At 48.2% G+C, this 17,434-nt stretch overlaps 1 protein-coding gene across 8 annotated transcripts in view; it reads right to left on the bottom strand.

Annotated features, from left to right (window-relative positions):
• Positions 1-17,434, bottom strand: part of LOC121089196 (limbic system associated membrane protein) — a 1,018,254-nt gene that overhangs the window by 113,822 nt on the left and 886,998 nt on the right. For all 8 annotated transcript variants that reach the window (XM_040596228.1, XM_040596226.1, XM_040596225.1 and 5 more), the window contains one exon: positions 2,710-2,835. In XM_040596228.1, the coding sequence (XP_040452162.1) occupies positions 2,710-2,835 (126 nt within the window). The remainder of the gene's footprint in view (positions 1-2,709; positions 2,836-17,434) is intronic.

The raw sequence follows: 17,434 nt of genomic DNA, 5'->3' as shown, positions 1-17,434 counted from the left end.
GCCAACAAGAAATAAATCATTTCTGTGGTCCTAACTCAGGTAATTAGCCAACAAACCCTATTGACGAAGTCAATGAGTGAAAGAAGCAGCAGACAAATTCGCTAATGAACTCCTTGAGGAGAGTACACAAAGAAAAAGTAATATGGCCCTCTCGCCCCCCAATGCTGGTTTAATTTCACAACCTGTCCATTCAAAGCCTCCTACACAAGCTCAATAACGTTCATTCTTCCAGTTCTGCAGTCACGAGTTTAACCACACACAAAAAAAAAAAAAAAAAAAAAAAAAAAAAAAAAATCCAAGGAGAAAGATGTATTTTAGGAACTTTTACAATGATCTAAAATAGCTCTTTGATACATAGCAGATGTCTTCAAAACTAGCATAAATGGAGCCAAAATGCCTTACAGTTCTGGAAAAGGGAGATTCCAAGATAAGACGTGTTTCTAACTGCAGCGGCTCTGGAATAGATTTGGAATTTATATTAACTGTCAGCCTCAAGGAAAACATTTAAAAGAAGCCCTTCTGTCCCCCATTTTGGGACAAGTGCTTTATTGGGTTACATGCTGCTCAAAGACCTGATGTCTGTGTGAAAGCAGTTCCTCTGTACCCATAAAAGATAGCAGATGGGTTGAGATGGGGGAAAAGAGAGAGAACAACAAGCAGCGAGACATGGAGGTGACAGACTGGGGACCGCCTGCCCTTCATCCCTCGCTCTAGTCAGTTAGGAAGGGGGTGCTTGGCAGGCTTCGCTGTAGAGGGGGGACTGAGGATGGATTGGAAGAGAGTCAGTGAGATGGTGCTGAGGGATGCTAACAAGGCAACACCTCTGAGGCACACAGCACGGGAGAAAAAGCATGAAGGGGCACGCTGGAAAACTGCCCCTGGAATCATAGCACGGACGGGATTCCCCAGTCCTGTTGCTCACCAGAGGGGATAGCCAGAATGAAGATTTGCTCTGAGGAGCCTTTGTAAAAGGGAGAAAAGAAGTCTTTGTCTGATACAACAGAGTAGGTGGTACAACTGGAAAAAACAGCACAAAGCACAAACGTGCAGCCAAAGCGATGATTCAGGACAAGAATCTTCTTATTACGGCTCTGAACAATGCACCTCGTGTACCAGCCCTTAGTTTTCATGAAGATTTAAGCCAGCATCGTTGCAACACCCTCACCTTGGACAATGCTGGGCAGAATAGCTAGGGAGTGTCTCCTGCTTCAGTACAAGAAATAATTTGATGCAGGACTGAGAGATGATGCAGCAGTAAGATGGAAGCTTTGAGATGAAATAAAGCTTAAGAGCAGAAATGCCAGAGCTAGAATGTTCTAGATACAGATTAAAGGTTAAAAAACCCCAGGTTCTACTTCCCTATATATGCAAATGGCACAGTGCTGCTTAACGCTGAAAATAGCTTAAAAGGAAAGTCAGGTAGTGAAGATAACACCACAGAGTATGTTCCCCTCATCAGCTCTGCTCCCACCTCTTCCTGGCAGCCTTTCCCAGTCTTCCTTCTTTTGGTATTGCAATAAATGGGCCAGAAACACAAACTGCATATCTGGCTTTCATATACGTGAATGCTCAGGAGGACTTTGGTTTGGCTGAAGGGATGAGACAGGAAATCTGAGTAACCCCAATCTGAACCACGGGCCCCAAATCCAGGGGCTTCTGGATGCAGCCCTTGGACTGAGCTCTGTTCCAATGTGTCATTCTACCTTTCTCTCTCTCCAACCTTCTTTCTGCAATGTCCTGCCCTTTTCTGGCTGCTGAATTGCAGTAGATAGCTTGGCCGTCTGTAGCACATGCAGAAAGCTTGTACTCTGCCTGCCGCAAACCCTCTTTAACCCTTTGTATATATGGAAGTATCACAGAAGACTATTCACATATAGTCAATGCTTTCTTCATGCATATTAGATGAAAGAATATCTGACAGCAAAAGAAATCAGGTAAAGAGTTCTTCTCTCCTCAAAGGACATTATACAAGAGAAACCTACTTCTTGTTTCCGTCTTACTGATAAATCTTTAGGGGGTGAAGGTTTCCTCGCAACCCAAGCTGCTAACCCCATGGAGTCTGACTACTGAAAGGACTCCTTTCCAAGCTTGCCACATCCCTGAGTGTGTAAGGCACAGTTAGATAGCAGAACAAAGCTGGTGAGTTCTCCTTTATTCCGTCTGCACTCTGCTCTTCGCTCATCTTGCAGCTCACATGCCTTCTTCACTCACCTCACAAGACACAGGAAGGCTGTCTGCCAAAGTGGAGAGTAATATGAAATCACCTGTGCCACTGCTTGCCTCTGGCTTTTAAGGCAAATCAGTGGGAAGCAAATTCCATGGTTTTCAGAACGAACCTCTTCTATGTAATATCTAACCAGAAACCCTTTCCCCTCTCTCTGGCACCAGCAGTGTTTTGTCTCTACTACTGTGCTGTGCATTACCAGCAGCAGAGATTGGCACAACTAGATGAAGACCAAAACTCAACAGAATAACAGGTCCAGTTCTGTAGAGCATCTACTGAAGTAATTTAATTTGTTCTCTAGGACAACTTGGTTATCATGCCTGGGAAATCACTGCAAAACAAGCTTACAGTACATTTAAGATTCTTGCCGCTTTTTTACAGCTGCCTGTATTGCTACGGACATTTTCTATTAATGTTGGAAGAGAAGGAAACTACTGTACAGTTCAGAAATCACCAGCACAGTTTACTCCAGTTGAGACTCTTACCTGTTGGGGTGAGGTGCCTCCAGGTGATGACAGGCTCAGGACGCCCATTTGCCATGCAAACCAAGGTCACATTGCTGCCCTCATTCACGGTGATGTCCGAGGAGATATTGGAGATCTTTGGTGGAACTGTGAAGACAAAAGAAAGTTGGACCTTGTTATCCAGACTCCTGGAGGGCAGCCTGTGTCTTATTAACCCACCCACCCATTAACCAGGGGCAGCCACAGACTCCTTTCACAGGCTGCGCTCCTCATTGTGACCCGGGTTTCTGAATTTATGTCAGAATAATGTCTATTGCTGTTTTAAGGATCTGCAGGTAGAAACGGCCTTTGCTGCAACTGCGATGCTTTGTGTTTAGACAGGTTTGGGGGTCTTCATAAAACAACCCCTAAGAACTTGCCCGAGTGCTCCAAGGCTGCACGGAAGGAGTGGGCAGGCTCCAAGCACTGTCCCAGGTAACTAATACTCCAAACAGTCCCAGCCACAGTTCTGCCTCCTCCTGCAGGGTGCTGGGCCTCAAGGCACTGTCTCAGAGGGTGTATGGGTTATCGCTGCTTCCCTGGGGCAGACAGAGCCCAGCTGGAGCTGCTCTGCTGCCCACGTAACCAAACGCTCACTGGGGATCGAATCGGAGCGCTGCTAAGCTTATTTCTGTTGTGGCTGCCGTTGAGAAGTGGGGATGCACGCCGTGGCTAATGTGAATTTGGTGAGGGAAGGCACCACAGTGACAGCAGGAAGGTTTCTGCAACATCTTGCAGCCAAGAGGGATCCCCGTGGGCTGCCCACAGTAGGCAGCTTCTGGCTGACGGCGCCTCACATGACACAGCACCAAAAGCATGGCAGGGTCTTTAAAGAGTCACAGCACCAGCTGCAGCTCAGGTATTCAGGCTCCTTAAAGACCTTCCAAGCTGAGTTTGTGTCATGGGACCAAAGTGACCATGCTGGGACCTGAACAGCTACTTCCAGGTGTGCAGGATGCCAATTACTGGCCACCCAGAAGACCAGGCTGTTGCAGTCTCTCCTCTCTCACACCCATGTCTTGCTTCCATGCTTCACACCCTGGAGGTGGTGAGGGAGTTTGACTAAAAAGGAAACTTCTAATTTATTTTTTTAAAATATATTTTCAGCTTCTGAATTTGTGTGTAGCGAGGAATGAAACAACATCATTTTCTGCTTTGCTTACCACAGAGTAAACAGACAGCAGCCCCCCCCCCTCGCCTTCCCCCTCCTTGGCAGGAGTGGCTGATGGTCGTTTTGAGGCAAAGCAGCCTACCAGCTAGGTGGGGAAAGGCAATGAAGCCTGAAGAAAGCAACTCACCACTTCCAGCTGTGTTGCTGGATTCGTTGGAATATTGTTTACAACCCACAGCTCATTAGCCCCTCTCTGTAGGGCCCAAACACATAGGCAATGCTTCAGCATCTATGACCACGGGACCCCCTTGGAAGGACAGGGGATCCCAAGCAGGAACAGGACCTGTGGGATGAAGTGAGGCAGACATCTCTCCTGACAGGCTCACTCAGCCAGGCAAGGAGGAATTTAAACTGGGCACACTGGGGAAGCGTTGCCACGATCTGGGAAGAAGTGGCAGCACAGAGGGCAGCGAGGAAGCAGCTGGGGGCCAACAGAACCGGGAAGGCTTTTGCACTCCCCTTGTGGAAGCAGGATCCCTGGGGGCCCATCTCAAATGCCTGTCGCACCAACGCAAGTATCAGGGTGAAAAGATAGGAGGCATTAGGTGTTCGTGCAGATTTGCAGTGCTATAAATGCATTGAGAAGACAGAGCTGCGGTGGGACAGCTCTCAGGCCCGGCAGTGCCGTGCAGGGTGGAGACGGGCTGGAAAGGCAAGGAGATGAGGTGCACTCTGCAGAGGAGTGGCTGGAATGCACCCAGCTCTGGGCGGTGAACTCACTGGGAGCTTAGGCATAAGGACCAGAGGATATCACAGTGTCACCCCTGTTGGGCGGTATCTGCTACCAAGCCTTTAAGAAGAGGCAGTGGACAAAGACTGCTTTAGAGAGATGGAAGAAGCCTCACAATCACAGTCCCTGGTGAGGGACTTCAACCAACTCTGATTGTTGCTGGGAAGGTGAAAGTACTGGGCTCAAGCGGTCCAGGAGATGCAGGGGTCCAGCAGGTTCAGCATGACTTAGCAGTAAGCCCTTGCAGCAAAGACCAAGCATCCCGTGTTGTACTAGCAGGAGTGCAGCCCCACAAGTGGAGGGAAGTGATTATGTCCCTTTATATGGTGGTTGTTAGACAGCATCTGAAGCGCAACACCAGTTTTGGGCTCCCCAGTACAAGGCCATTGACATACTGGAGCAAGTTGACTGGAGGGCTCCCAAGATGGTCAGAGGGCTACAGCATGTGACCATGACGTAGCAGGAGGACCTAAGAGAGCTGGGTCTGTTCAGCCTCAAGAAGAGAAGGCTGAGGAGAGATCGTTATTGCCTTCTACAAATAGCTCGTGGGAAGGTGCCTAGGAGACAGAGGCAGGCTTTCCTCAGAGGCGTGCAATGACCAGGGAAAAGCAGCAGACACAAGCTGCAATGTGGGGAAAATTCTGACTCAAAATTAGAAAAAAGCTTTTACTTTGGGGAGGTCAAAACCAGGAACAGGTTCCCCAGAGAGGTGGTGGAAACTCCATCCCCGGAGATACGCAACATTTGCCTGGATGAGGCCCTCAGCAACCTGCTCTAACAGGCACCAGGAAGAAAGGAGAAGGGACCTTGGAAGCTGGTTTGCTGCACAAGAGCTAGAACTGACAGCTGATCCGCTCATGGTGAAGCAACCAGATCAAAGCATGTTGGGGGAAAAACTGACTGCTCAGGGTTCCCTTCCCTGGGGAGAAGGAATTTCAGAGTAGGCACATCTCCCTAGCAGCACAATAGTAGGTAAAGCAAAGCACAGCAGAAAATCAGCCTCTTCCTCTCAAAGCAAAATCTCCTCACAAACACAAGCCCTGGTACATTTTACGCCGGTGACGCATCATGAGCCATCGCAAGTGTGTCTGCACATGTAGGAAGAGGTAGGAAACAACAGAACAGAACAAAAATAAACATTGCTGGAGAACGCTGATGTTGTCAAAGAATTTGATCCCACCGTATTGAGGGGTACATGAGAGCTAAACTGCCCATTTTGTGCCTTCCCCCCCCCCGTATCACACCCCCATTCTGCACAGCAAATGCCTGGCCGTACAAAACAGCAATCAGACAGTGATCCTGGGAAGTAAGTGAAGCACTTTCTCCTTCTCCTTTCTGTCCCACTGGATGAGGGGAGCCCCACGTCTCACAGTCTAGGACAGACAGACCCATCGCTCCAGCCAGCAGAGCTGCAGGCTGGGAAAGCCCTGGAAGTTCTGGTGCAGAAATCAAAACCGCTACTCCTACCACAGGGAACAAAGCAACTTGGAAGGCCGCCTCAGTCCTGTAGCAGCACGGCTACCTGTAGTACGTACTGTGTTTCAGATCTGAGACCACCACGCACTGGGCAGGACAGAGGGGGAAAGAACCACGGAGGCTATATGTGCAAGAGTTATGTCCAGGCTGCTCCATCAGGGGACACGGCGATGGTGACCTCAGAGTGTCCTCAGCACAGATTCTCCATGGTGTGCTGGCGAACATGGGTAAGCACACCCCAGGAGCAAAACCGGCGGCTAGACCACATTTTGGGGATTTTATCTTAACCTCAAGGAGTTAACATTTACATCAGGGAAAAAAGCCACGCCACAAACCAAGCAGAACTAAGTTCAAGCTCAAATAAGTGCAGAGCAGTCCGAGCTCTTGGTAGAACGGTGCAATGCCAGCCAGAATGGTTGAGGAGAGAGCGGAGAAAGCTGCTACGGGGCATGAGCAGCAGAGTTGCAGTTAGGACATGTGTACCCTGCCACTTCCCAGTGCCGTCAAGTCATTTTAGTTTGCAAAGGATCAAGTAAAATCAGCAAATACAAACAGACTGACCATGCCAACCAAATGCCCAAGAGGAGGAGCATGTGTCCAGATGGCCATATCAGGCTTACCACTTTTTCAGACGAGGCAGAAAAGGGCATCCAAAGCTGAAATCATGTCAGGAGTATAATGGCTGGTTCCTTTCAGCTGCCACCCTAGTCAGAGGGCAAGGAAAGGCTGAGAGGAGGGGGAACAGGGCAGGAAATAATTTCCCTGTGAACGTAACATTTGGTTTGCTTTGTCTGCTTAGGCTCCAAAGCCAGCTAGCATTAAAAATGACTGGATCTTAGTGGACATTAATTTCACTCAGATAAAAAGTCAGAGACTTTTAATTTTCAGGGTGTCAAGCCAGCATGTTAAAATGCCAAAACTGTCAGCACCAGCAACAGTTAGCATTGCCTCCTTGGCACTTGTCATTACTTTGCACACACCTTTTTAGGACAGCCTTAAAATGAAAAGCTTTGACCTTATTATTTTTGCCCATTGTGGATTGTGCTACGTTTTCACAGTTCCCAGACGGCTGGAAGAAGGACTGCTGAGAATAAAACCTCCCGGGACCAGGATCTTGTGGGTGTCACAGCCTTCTTTCACCCAGCCGCCTCTTGTTGACCTCAGCTGGAGAACTCTCCTGTGTCCGGGCTCTCCGAACCATTAGCACAGGCAAAACCACAGCCTGCGGACCCACCGCAGGGGAAGCACTACAGTTAAACAGCTCTTTCAGGCATTTTCATATTCTGCCTAACAACTTGTCCCTCCAGGGGAGACCAGGCTGCTCCTGGACACTTCTGGCTCCAGGGCCAACGGGAAAACACTGCCAGGCTCTCTGGTACTGCTGAAAAAGATAAAATGGCCAGATTTTTTCCTTCCTTTCAGTTTAAATGTGACAGGGGTGTCCATTCGCCAGTGCTTAGGATCCCCGTGGACAGGGTGGGGAGCAGAGACCGACATAAAAGGGAGCCCCACTGCTCCGTCCCCAGAGTGGTAGGATGCCCTACCCACGCCACGAAGAGATTCTGGAGAGATGGAAATGAGCTCAGAGAAGAATGGCTTGGAACTCAAGTATTTCTTTCTTCTACATTTCACATCTACAGGACAAGCCTGATGCCAGCTCAGCATCTCATCTTGCATGTCACTGACAGCAAATAACAACCCCCAGAGTAACCAGTACCCATTCTCCTGGAGCAGCTCGCATGGGCAGGAGCAGAACAAGGGCAGAGATGCTGTAGGGTGCCCTGGGCTGGGAGAGCTGCAGAACATCAGGGGTGCAAAGACAGAGGTGGTGCAGGAATTCAAGTCCCAGGCAAGACACAGTGACAGAGCTAGGTAGGACAGGCTTGCACAGAACCTGCTTGCACCAAGCCTGTTCTAGTTAATTGCCGTCAATCCTTCACTTTCATGACAACTGCAACTCACATTAATTTAAATAATAAGAAAGACTGAGACATGAAAAATAGAGCACACTCCCTCAGCGCAATCACTGTTGCTCTCAAGATGAAAGCAAGTGATTTGTTTCCACAAAACATTACCATGTCTCAAAAACACCCACTACAGCAGTTATTACAAACCAGGGGCTGCATGCAGGAGGCAGCAAGAAAACCACAAACAAGAGAACACACAAACATCTGCTGTTGTTATCCTTGCCTTTTATGACCAAACCCCTTCAGAGCTCAAAACTCCTCCTGAGATATTACTTGGGATCGTGTAGGCAGGCTGGATCGGCTTTATCATTCAGGGCTGTGGAAGCAGGCAAACGGTGGTGCTACACCCCTAATCTCCCAGTACACGAGTCAGCCCAGTGGCTAAGAGGTGCGAGGTAACATCCAGGAAGGCAGCTCCTTTCCAGGAGTGCCACAGAGGATGGAACGAGAAAGCATCAAGGCCACCCTTGCTGAAGGTTATAACCAGCAATACTTCTAGAGGTCTTCTCCTGTCTTTGTACTGGAACTGGCCGTGCTACAGCTCCCGAACAGTTCAAATACCTGCCTTTTGATCAGAGCATCCACACACAGCACAGGCACAAAGTAGCAGGAATGGGAGCCACTGCTTAGCAGAAGCGGTACCTACAGGTGGTGTCTGGCTCCTGCACGGGTTGCACTCTGCTGTCATAGGGATTCACACCAGGAGGAGGAGGGTGGGGTTGTGAGACAAGGGCAGGAAGCACGGGACTAGGAACTTGAATTGTCGGGATGAAAAATGTGAACAGAGGGATGTGGAGACAGAGTTGGAAGGTGGCTCTGAGCCCTGTAAACACACTTACATGAGGGTCACAGTCAGATGGTCTGACTGCTCCCTTTGGGCAAACGGAGCTTTGCTTAGGACCATTAGATACAGTCTTACACTGTGGGGCAGCTACTTCCCAATCTGAAATTACAAGTCTGCTTAACAGTCAGGTATTTTGTCAATAAGTCACAAAATACATTAAAGAAATAATAGAACTCTTACTCCCAGTCTACAGATGTACAATGCAGCAAAAGCTATTTAATCCCTCCAAGACGCAGAGGCAAACAGTGCTGAAAATTCCTAAGAAAGCCCATAAACTTCATTTAAGTGCTCTAACGGCTTGCCCCAAGAAGGGCACCTTGGATACAAATAAAGAAAGTCACCACAACCCCTTCCATATATCCTCATTAGTTAGTTGCTTCCTCCAGCCTATTTACCTTCCTCTCTATTGGCAAGTAGGACCCCCATCTGCTGGAGAAAATTAAGGCTCCCACCCACTAATCCACAGGAGCCCCTGCTTTCAGGGCAAAAAGAAAACACCAGGACTTCTCTCCAAAGTCAAAGGAACTTTGCAGGCACTAAAGCCCTCCGCAGGTGCCTATCAATTAGCCTCGAGAGTTCTCATTTCCTTGTCCCCAGCTCCCAATTAACAGCACTTTGCAACAAACGCAAAGATGCTAATAAGCCCCAAGGCAGAGGTAGGGGGGATGCTGACCATCATATGGCCCTTGAATGCTTTAGAGTTGCCACCTTGCTCAACACAATTAGGGGTCCTTTCCTGGGGCAATTAATTGACAGCAAATTGGCCTCATTAGTCATTGTTTAGTTAAAGTGTTTAGTGGGGAGAGAGGACCTGAAGAAGGGGCTGAGCTGCTAAACACAACTAAATGGTTTAATTTCCCTCTTATGTGTGCAGCAGGCTAATCACAGCTCTTTACAACCGTAACAAGAAACAGCTTGTTGCTGCTTAGGTCCGCAAAGGGAGCAAGCTGAGGGCTGGGAAGTAAAAGCCAGACACCCTTTGGGATGCGGCATGCTAATGTTTCTGAAGCACTTTACAGGCAAAATGCAACATGAGACCCAAGACGTGTTTTTTACGGTTTGAAGTTAAAGAGAGTAGACTCCGAAACATCCTTCTGACCTCCTGCTCTGCTAGGCTTCTTTCACCCTGCCAGTGCCTTTCCTGGCATTAAAGCTTCTGGTGAAGTAGGGGCAAACACTGAAGGCTTGGTTTTGTTTGTTAATCCCCTGGGAACCAAAAACCTCTCAAAATACACTACAGTGTTTTTACAAGGTGTAAAAATCGCTTCTTTCTATTGTCTGAAAGCGGGTGCCTTGCCACATCCATCCCCAGTGGCCTTTAGGGAAGGGTCTATCCCAGTCAGAGCATGGAAACCACTTGAGACCTGCCCTTCCCAACCCAGGCATGTGGCAGATCACTGCTGATGCCACGAGAGGTGGGGCTGCAGGAGGCACAGGGGCTGCAGGAGGCACAGGGGCTGCTGGCTTGGCCCTTGCATCTTGGCAGGCTTCCCCCATCGCGCAGCTGAGCCTCACCCACGGAGACGCCGCGCAGGAAATTATTTCCATCCAGATGGGGACTGCACGTCTCGCGCTGACTGGGAGCACAGGATCGGGCAGGATGCTGTAAATCAAAGCCATGTGGAAAGCCCTCCCAGTTTGCTGAGCTGGGTAGTGTCTCAGAGCTCGCCGCCTTTGAGAGGAAGAGCTAACAAGCCAAACCGTTTTGTCCAAAGGAAGGCTCTGCCTCACCCAATAGACAGTTAAGTGTCTGGACTATTTTTCCACATAAAATTGCATGGGGAACTCTTCCAGTACATTGTTTCGTAGCAGAGAGCAGCATGGAGTGTAAATCTGTCGGTCTGTCCTGTTCATGAACTGTTGGAAAAGTCAGAACAGAATTGGCCTCTATTGCTTAAACTTATTCCCACTGGTTTGATTTTTTAAAAAAAAACTTGTCGCCATGAAATTTTCAGGAGAGAAGTTATTTCACTTCCTGACCAAGAGAGGAACAGAGAGAACTGAGTAGCTTAAGTTCTCAAGCCAGCCTTGGCTTTCAGTGCACTCAGGTGACCTTGTGGGACAGGGATAAAAGCAATCTCACTCCTGCTCCTAGGCAGCATCTCAGCTTTAACCCCCGACGCCAGCCTTTCCCCCTAAAGCAGTTCCAGCTCCAAGCCTGAGCCCCAGCCTTGGCCCCGTGCTGACAGCATTTCACCCACACCTGCCTTTTCGGTGTGTCCCCCCCTTTCTCCAAGCACAAGATCACCAATCCATGTTTGTGGGTTCTCATGCAGCCCAGGAGGACAAGTGCTCAGTCCCGTGCCCAGCGTGTAAAGGAAAGCACAAAGCCCAAGCCAGGCGTATGTCTGATATCCCCTTACCGCCAGATTTGGATCTCTGGATATGAAGTATAGGTTCTTTGCTACAAAATATCTTTTTTCTTTCCTATTAACATATCAAATTTATGCGGGGACTGCAGTGAACCACTTATCTGCGGTTCATCTCCTTTAAGGACAGCTCTGTGCATTTGCCATTCTTGTTGCTCCGGTTCTTTCCACTTGTAAAACTGACTGCGAGAGCTTTATGGCTAAACCTGCTAGAGAGTCCTGCTGTGGAAACACAGCTTCTTCACCAGACACGTGTAAACAACAACAGAAGTGCTTGCCATGCTAATCCCCAGGGATTAACCCTTGGAATAACGCCTAATCCCAAACACTTTAAGGACTGCAGATGTACACAGTTCTAGTCTTTGTTTCAAGTGTGCTCAAATATTCCCTTAAACCATTTTTCAAATGGGGGAAGTATTCACTTATGGGACTGAAACAATACAATTATTTTTTTTCCTCCTGCAGATATAATCAGCCAAACCGGAAGAGAAATTCTGTGAGAAAAATTGTCCTTAGTCTCTAGGTCCTCCAAAGACATCTCTAAGGATTTTATTAAGAAAAACTTTTTCACAGAAACCTTAAGCATGTTGGATGTACATGATATGCAGCTGAGTCCTATTATGCAGCCTTTCTAGGGCTTGGTTCAGAGCCCAGGGAGCTCCTCCTCTGATGTTAACGGCCTTTGGACAAATTCTTATACAACAAGAATGGGTGATGGCTTCAAGGAAGCATCGCAGCCAGAACAGGGAGGCTTTATTAGGCAGTTCAGAGCAAAAAGCAAGATTATGTGTTTTTAGCTGAGTCCCAGCAGTCCTTCCTGTTAACTCCTTCTTTGAGAAGTAGACTAGGGAGCACTGGACAGGTATGAGAAGAAAGCACAGAAAAGAAGCCTATGCCAGGGCAAGAGGTACAGGTTCAGAGAGGCTTTCTATATGTTAGGAAGATGACTGGGATTTTCCTGATTAGGCAAGCAGGGGAGGAAGTTCATTTCAGCTAACGCCAGAATGGTCTGGATGAAGATTCAATTATCCATCATAGCTTTACATGCAGAAGAAACGGAGCTGAAGTTTTTGTTAGTTTTTCTGTTTGCTTTCAGATCTTGGGCCGCCACTTATGTTCAGCTCATTAGGGACAGACGATACAATCAACAGAGCAAACTTCATGAACCACGCGATGGACATCCAAATACAGGCTGAAAAGAAAAGGCAGCTTTCTCCCAGTCCTGCTCTCAGATTCCTTTGGCTGCCCATGGCTGATCCCACAGCCTCTGTGATAAGCCACAGGGCAGTGATGACAATGCCCCGACTTGTGCACACCCACATCCCCAAGGACCTGGCTCCGTTTCAGCTGAGCCCGACAGCTTCTCAGTCAAAAGCCTCTCAAATCAAACGCACGTGGTACATGTAAAACATCCTTCATTAGCAGTCTTTTCTTCCTTACATATTGGAACCAGCAAAATGGAGTGGGACAGCCTGATGTAACCACCTTTCAAGAGTGCTTTCGGGCTTCTAGGGGAGCAGAAAGCTGCCATTGCATTTTGGACAGGGTGGGTTTGCTTCTGGTCCAAAGTATAAAGAACAAAGCTAATCATCCCATACTCAGACCTCTACATGCTTTGTATAGAATTCACTCTTGCGTTCAGTACACAGATCTGCAGAAGGGTGGAAAGTACTGTACGCTGCCCTTGATCTATAACCGTCCAACTCATGGCCTAGCACCCATCTGGTAAGAAACCACTGCTGTTTCCCCAGCAAGAGGATTCTCTTTGTCCAATTCAGCAAATGATGGACAATCTCTAACACAAGCCACCACAGCTGCTTCCCCAAGTAGTCAGCTCAGCAATCAGAAGACTAATGTCTTAGCAGAGAGCAGCTGCCTCTGCTGATGCCAAAAGCCTCGCCAAAAAACATTTCAAGCAAAAATGCACCTGAAACAAATCCCCACCCCCCCCAAAATCGCAAATTTTGTGTGTCAAAAAAGACTGAAAGTGCAACTCCACATTTTTTCAGCTTGGGCTGCTCAGCACATTCCTGCACTGTCACTATTGCTGGATCCACAGATGGTGGTCTTCCCCAGCACGCATGGGTATGAAATGCCAGCTGTGAGACCTTCAATTGTTAGCTGTTGCTGGGCTCGGTGATAGCTGCAGCAGCGTGTTTTCTAAAGGCCAGAGTGTTATCATCAGCCATCTGAGAAGGGAAAGCCAAAGAGTTCAGGGCAAAGAGTGCCTTCTGTCAGCACTGCTCACCTACACAAGTCTGATCCAGCTGAACAGAGGAAAAAAACAAATATAGTACTCCTGAAGTAAAGGTATCTTTGAACCAAGTATGCAGCTGGCTAGAGCTGAGATGTGATTGTGGTGATCTCCTTCCCACAAACCACCCGAGAGCCGAGGTTTCCTGCGAAGGAGAGCTTCTGCTGTCCAAGACTCCCTGCCAAAGGAGCACGCTCTGTTTTGGTTCAGCCACGTGCAGCAGCACCTTAACATCTTAGAAGTTTCCCACTGTTTCCTTTTCCAAGCTTTGCCGTGTGGTAGAGATGTGCTGTATACATGCAGACAACCACAAGGGAGGAGAGGGAAAGATTCCAAGAGCTTTGCTCTGTAAACACATTACCGGTGCCATTTCAATTAAAGGAGAATTTCTCCCAGACTGCCAAGCATGAGGTTTATTCCTTGCAGCCTGCAGCTTTGTCAGGACACATAAAAACACTGGCTCTCCCTCTTTCCCCGGTGGGGTTCATGTCCGCCCACCTCAAAATTGACAAATTTTTTGCTGGTCTCTCAGTGTTAGCAAACAGAGGTAATTAGCATATTATACGCTAGGATTGCAGAGAAAAGCAGGGGACAAGAGCCTTGGGTACTGAGTTTCCACCAGAGCTGAGCAGGATTACCCACCCAAGTTGGTCTAAGAGGCCGGAGGGAGGCTGGCTCTCCAGTGCCCAGGGTTAGCTATAAACATGGGTGCCTACAAGAAAGAAGCAGCAAAATTTTGTAAGAAGTTTTTGAATAGCAAGTATCAAACTGGGAAGAAATGGGTAGATGTTGCCCATTGAGGAAGATGCAGTTACATCTTGATGTTGAGTGGGACAACAGCTTTACAGATACCTTTCATCTAAGGTTCTGCAAGCAAACACTCCCGATCCCAGAAATCCAGTGCTACTGGCTGAAGCAGAGGAATGAGTTGATCCCCTCTGCTGATCAACAAATAACACTAACAAAAGACTACAAATACTTCCACTGCAGCAGGGGATCAAAAAACTATGTCTAATGAAAAACATAAGCCACGTCCCTCTGCTGTAACAGCACATCCAGGTATGAGCATCTGTAATACCACAATTAACAGGGTAAGCAACAGTACCAAAAAACGAAGGAAGGAATGACTTCGTGAAGGACTTGGTAGGTCTGGAACTCCAGGTTCAGTGACTGCTCTGCTGCACACTTGTGCTATAACCGTAAGTCATTCCACCTTTCCAAGGATCAGTTCCCCTTCTCACTCTCAGGGAGCTGTTGCAGCACTCTCCAAACTATCAAGCTGCAACAAGGCCTTTTACCACCTCATACCAGCACACTCTTCATACAGTCCCTCTGCTGCCTTCTCCCCGTCCCACCTCATCCAGGGCACGTGTTGTCTCTCCTCTTGCTTCTTCCTCCCTCTGCTGCTCCCTCTTCATCGGCTCTCAACCAATTAACAGAACCAGCCACAGCTGCACCTTATCTACATCGGCCAACTCACCGCCCCTGAAGCCAGCCCACAGCTGTATGTTATCAATGATAATTAACTGCCTTCATTCCTCTACAGGGAGCTACTACATGGAAGATGTATGGCACTCCCAGGGACTGGTACCTGGCTTGTGTCACAAGAGGTATGATGCCTTACCATCTACAGCTCCAACAGGTGAGAAAGAGGAGCAGGGGAGGAATATCTGCAAATCCTCATGCTGTTAAAGGGAGTTCCTTATGAGTTGTGCTGCACAGTTCCTCGGCACAGCAAGAAGGGCAAAACCAAGGCAGACCTATCCACAGGCAGATGAAACAGGCCTGATTCTACATTGCTGGTGGTAAAGATAAAATACTCTTTTACATGAAAGGGAATGCAAGGGAGGAGAGAATCAGCCCTGCGGTTCATAAACCCAAGGAAAAAAAGCAGGACCTACAAAACATTATGCAAACTGGAAAGGAACACAAGTATAATCAATATAGTTAGGGATACTGATGAATGGCAGGAATACACTCGTACACTTTCCACTCTGATAGTCATGATATACTGGAGCCTGCAAAAATGATTTCCTTAAAGTACAAAGAGTGATAAAGAAAAATAAAGAAACTTTGCATCAGAACGGAATGATGAAAACTCTGCCAAAGCCTGAGGAAAAGCAGAGATATAACTGAGATGGCATCACACTATGGATCAACCTGCCACCGGATCGGGCGCAGACACTCATGACAAATAGGCACAAGGGATGCGGCGCAAATACAGTGTGACACTATATCCTGGGCATATGCTTGATGTATGGAGGATTAAATGCCACACACACACTGTCCTGGGTAGATTGTATCTAGTGCTGACAGATACCTGAGGGATCTGTCTCTTTCTTTACATACTTTGGCAATTGCCATGCCAACAAAGGATTATGGGACTGGGGGGGTGAGAAGGAGAGATCATTTGCTACTCTGTTTAACAGAGACTTTATCCTCTGGGGGGATTTTGTCAAGATGTTGGATTTCTTCTTAAATGATATTTCTACCTGCCTATACACGTTTGGGTTTGATGGGCTTTTCTCCTTTCCTCTGTCCCTGTGACACAACAGCTCGCTCTTCTGGAGTCCCAAAACAACCCAAAAGCAAACATGGCTTCTGTGTCAGTCTGAAGACCATTGCCCTCAACCCCCGCCCCCACACACGCTGCAAAGGCAAGAAAACAGCCAACGTGCTGTAAAGACCAATTCCTTTCCCTCTCTGGTGAGCCCTCTGATTGATGGCTCCGTTTGTCAGGAGAGACAGACTGCCTTGAGTGAGAGATAGCTAAGCATCACCTGGGGAGCCTGTTGGGGGGGGAGAGACACACAGACACAGACAGACAGACAGACGGGCAGAAAGGAGAGCTGAGGAGGGGGCAAGAGGGAAGCAGTGACAGAAGAGTGCAGATGAGAGAAAGACAGCAGCATGTGATGAATTAAGTTGTCAACTTTGGCATCACCTGTGTACCTTGTCATGCCAATAAATTCATTGAAGCTGAAGCTGCACGGCAAGTCAAGACTGAGAGAGTGCTGATGGAAGGAAGAAATAACAGCCCATTTAAAGACTCAGAGCAATTTATTAGTTACCTCGGGAGGGAAGTAGTGACAACGGGGAAGAAGAGGTGTTTCCCCATCGTGCTGGGCAGGCAAGCTCATTTCGGATTCAAGCTGTCCACCCAGTCACGCTGTAGAATGTAAAGGGATTGACAGAGACAGAGACCTGGTTCAGGAAGGAGAAATGCAGGGGAGAGGCTCAGCAGGGTCCGAGGGGCACAGGGCAGACACCTGCCTTTGCGTAGTGCTGCGTGCCTTGTACCTTTCCTTGAGGTGTCGAGGGAAGACTTTGAGAACAAGCAGCCAAATAACCCCGGTGGGAAAGAAGGCAAAGAGCACTGAGCATGGTCACCGTCGCAGGGCTGAGGGAACATGAAGGAAAGCAGAGATGGAAACCACAGCTCTGGCACAGAGGGGTGCTGTGATGGAGAGCTGGGAGGGAGATAAAGCCCTCGGCTGACTTTGAAGTTGGAAGCACGGCACTGAGATGCAAACACTTTGCCTGGCTGTTCCAGGGAAGAACAGTGCTAAGGTGCTTTCCTGCAGAGCTAAGGAGATTGTCACTAACTCGGATAAAGGATCCTGCACATTTCTTAGAACAGGAGCTCACAGGCTCCTGCCATCTCCCAGAACTCCAGTGAAGTCTGTTAGATGACTGAGGTATAGGAAAACTAATGGGTACTAATGCCCAGGCAGCAGAACGCAGAGCCCGGATCCACCCAGGTGAGGGGTAAGTATGTTCTTTCTCTCCTCCTCCTATTAAAACTTGCAAAACTGAACAGCATCTGTCCCAGCTGTTTGAGAAATGCATCTGCATCTACCTCTTCACTCCTTTCCCTTCTTCCCCCAACTCACCAT

The sequence above is a fragment of the Falco naumanni genome, chromosome 5 (genome assembly GCF_017639655.2).
Source record: "Falco naumanni isolate bFalNau1 chromosome 5, bFalNau1.pat, whole genome shotgun sequence".
NCBI classification, from domain to species: Eukaryota; Metazoa; Chordata; class Aves; order Falconiformes; family Falconidae; genus Falco; species Falco naumanni.
This window is presented reverse-complemented; position numbering and strand designations above follow the sequence as displayed.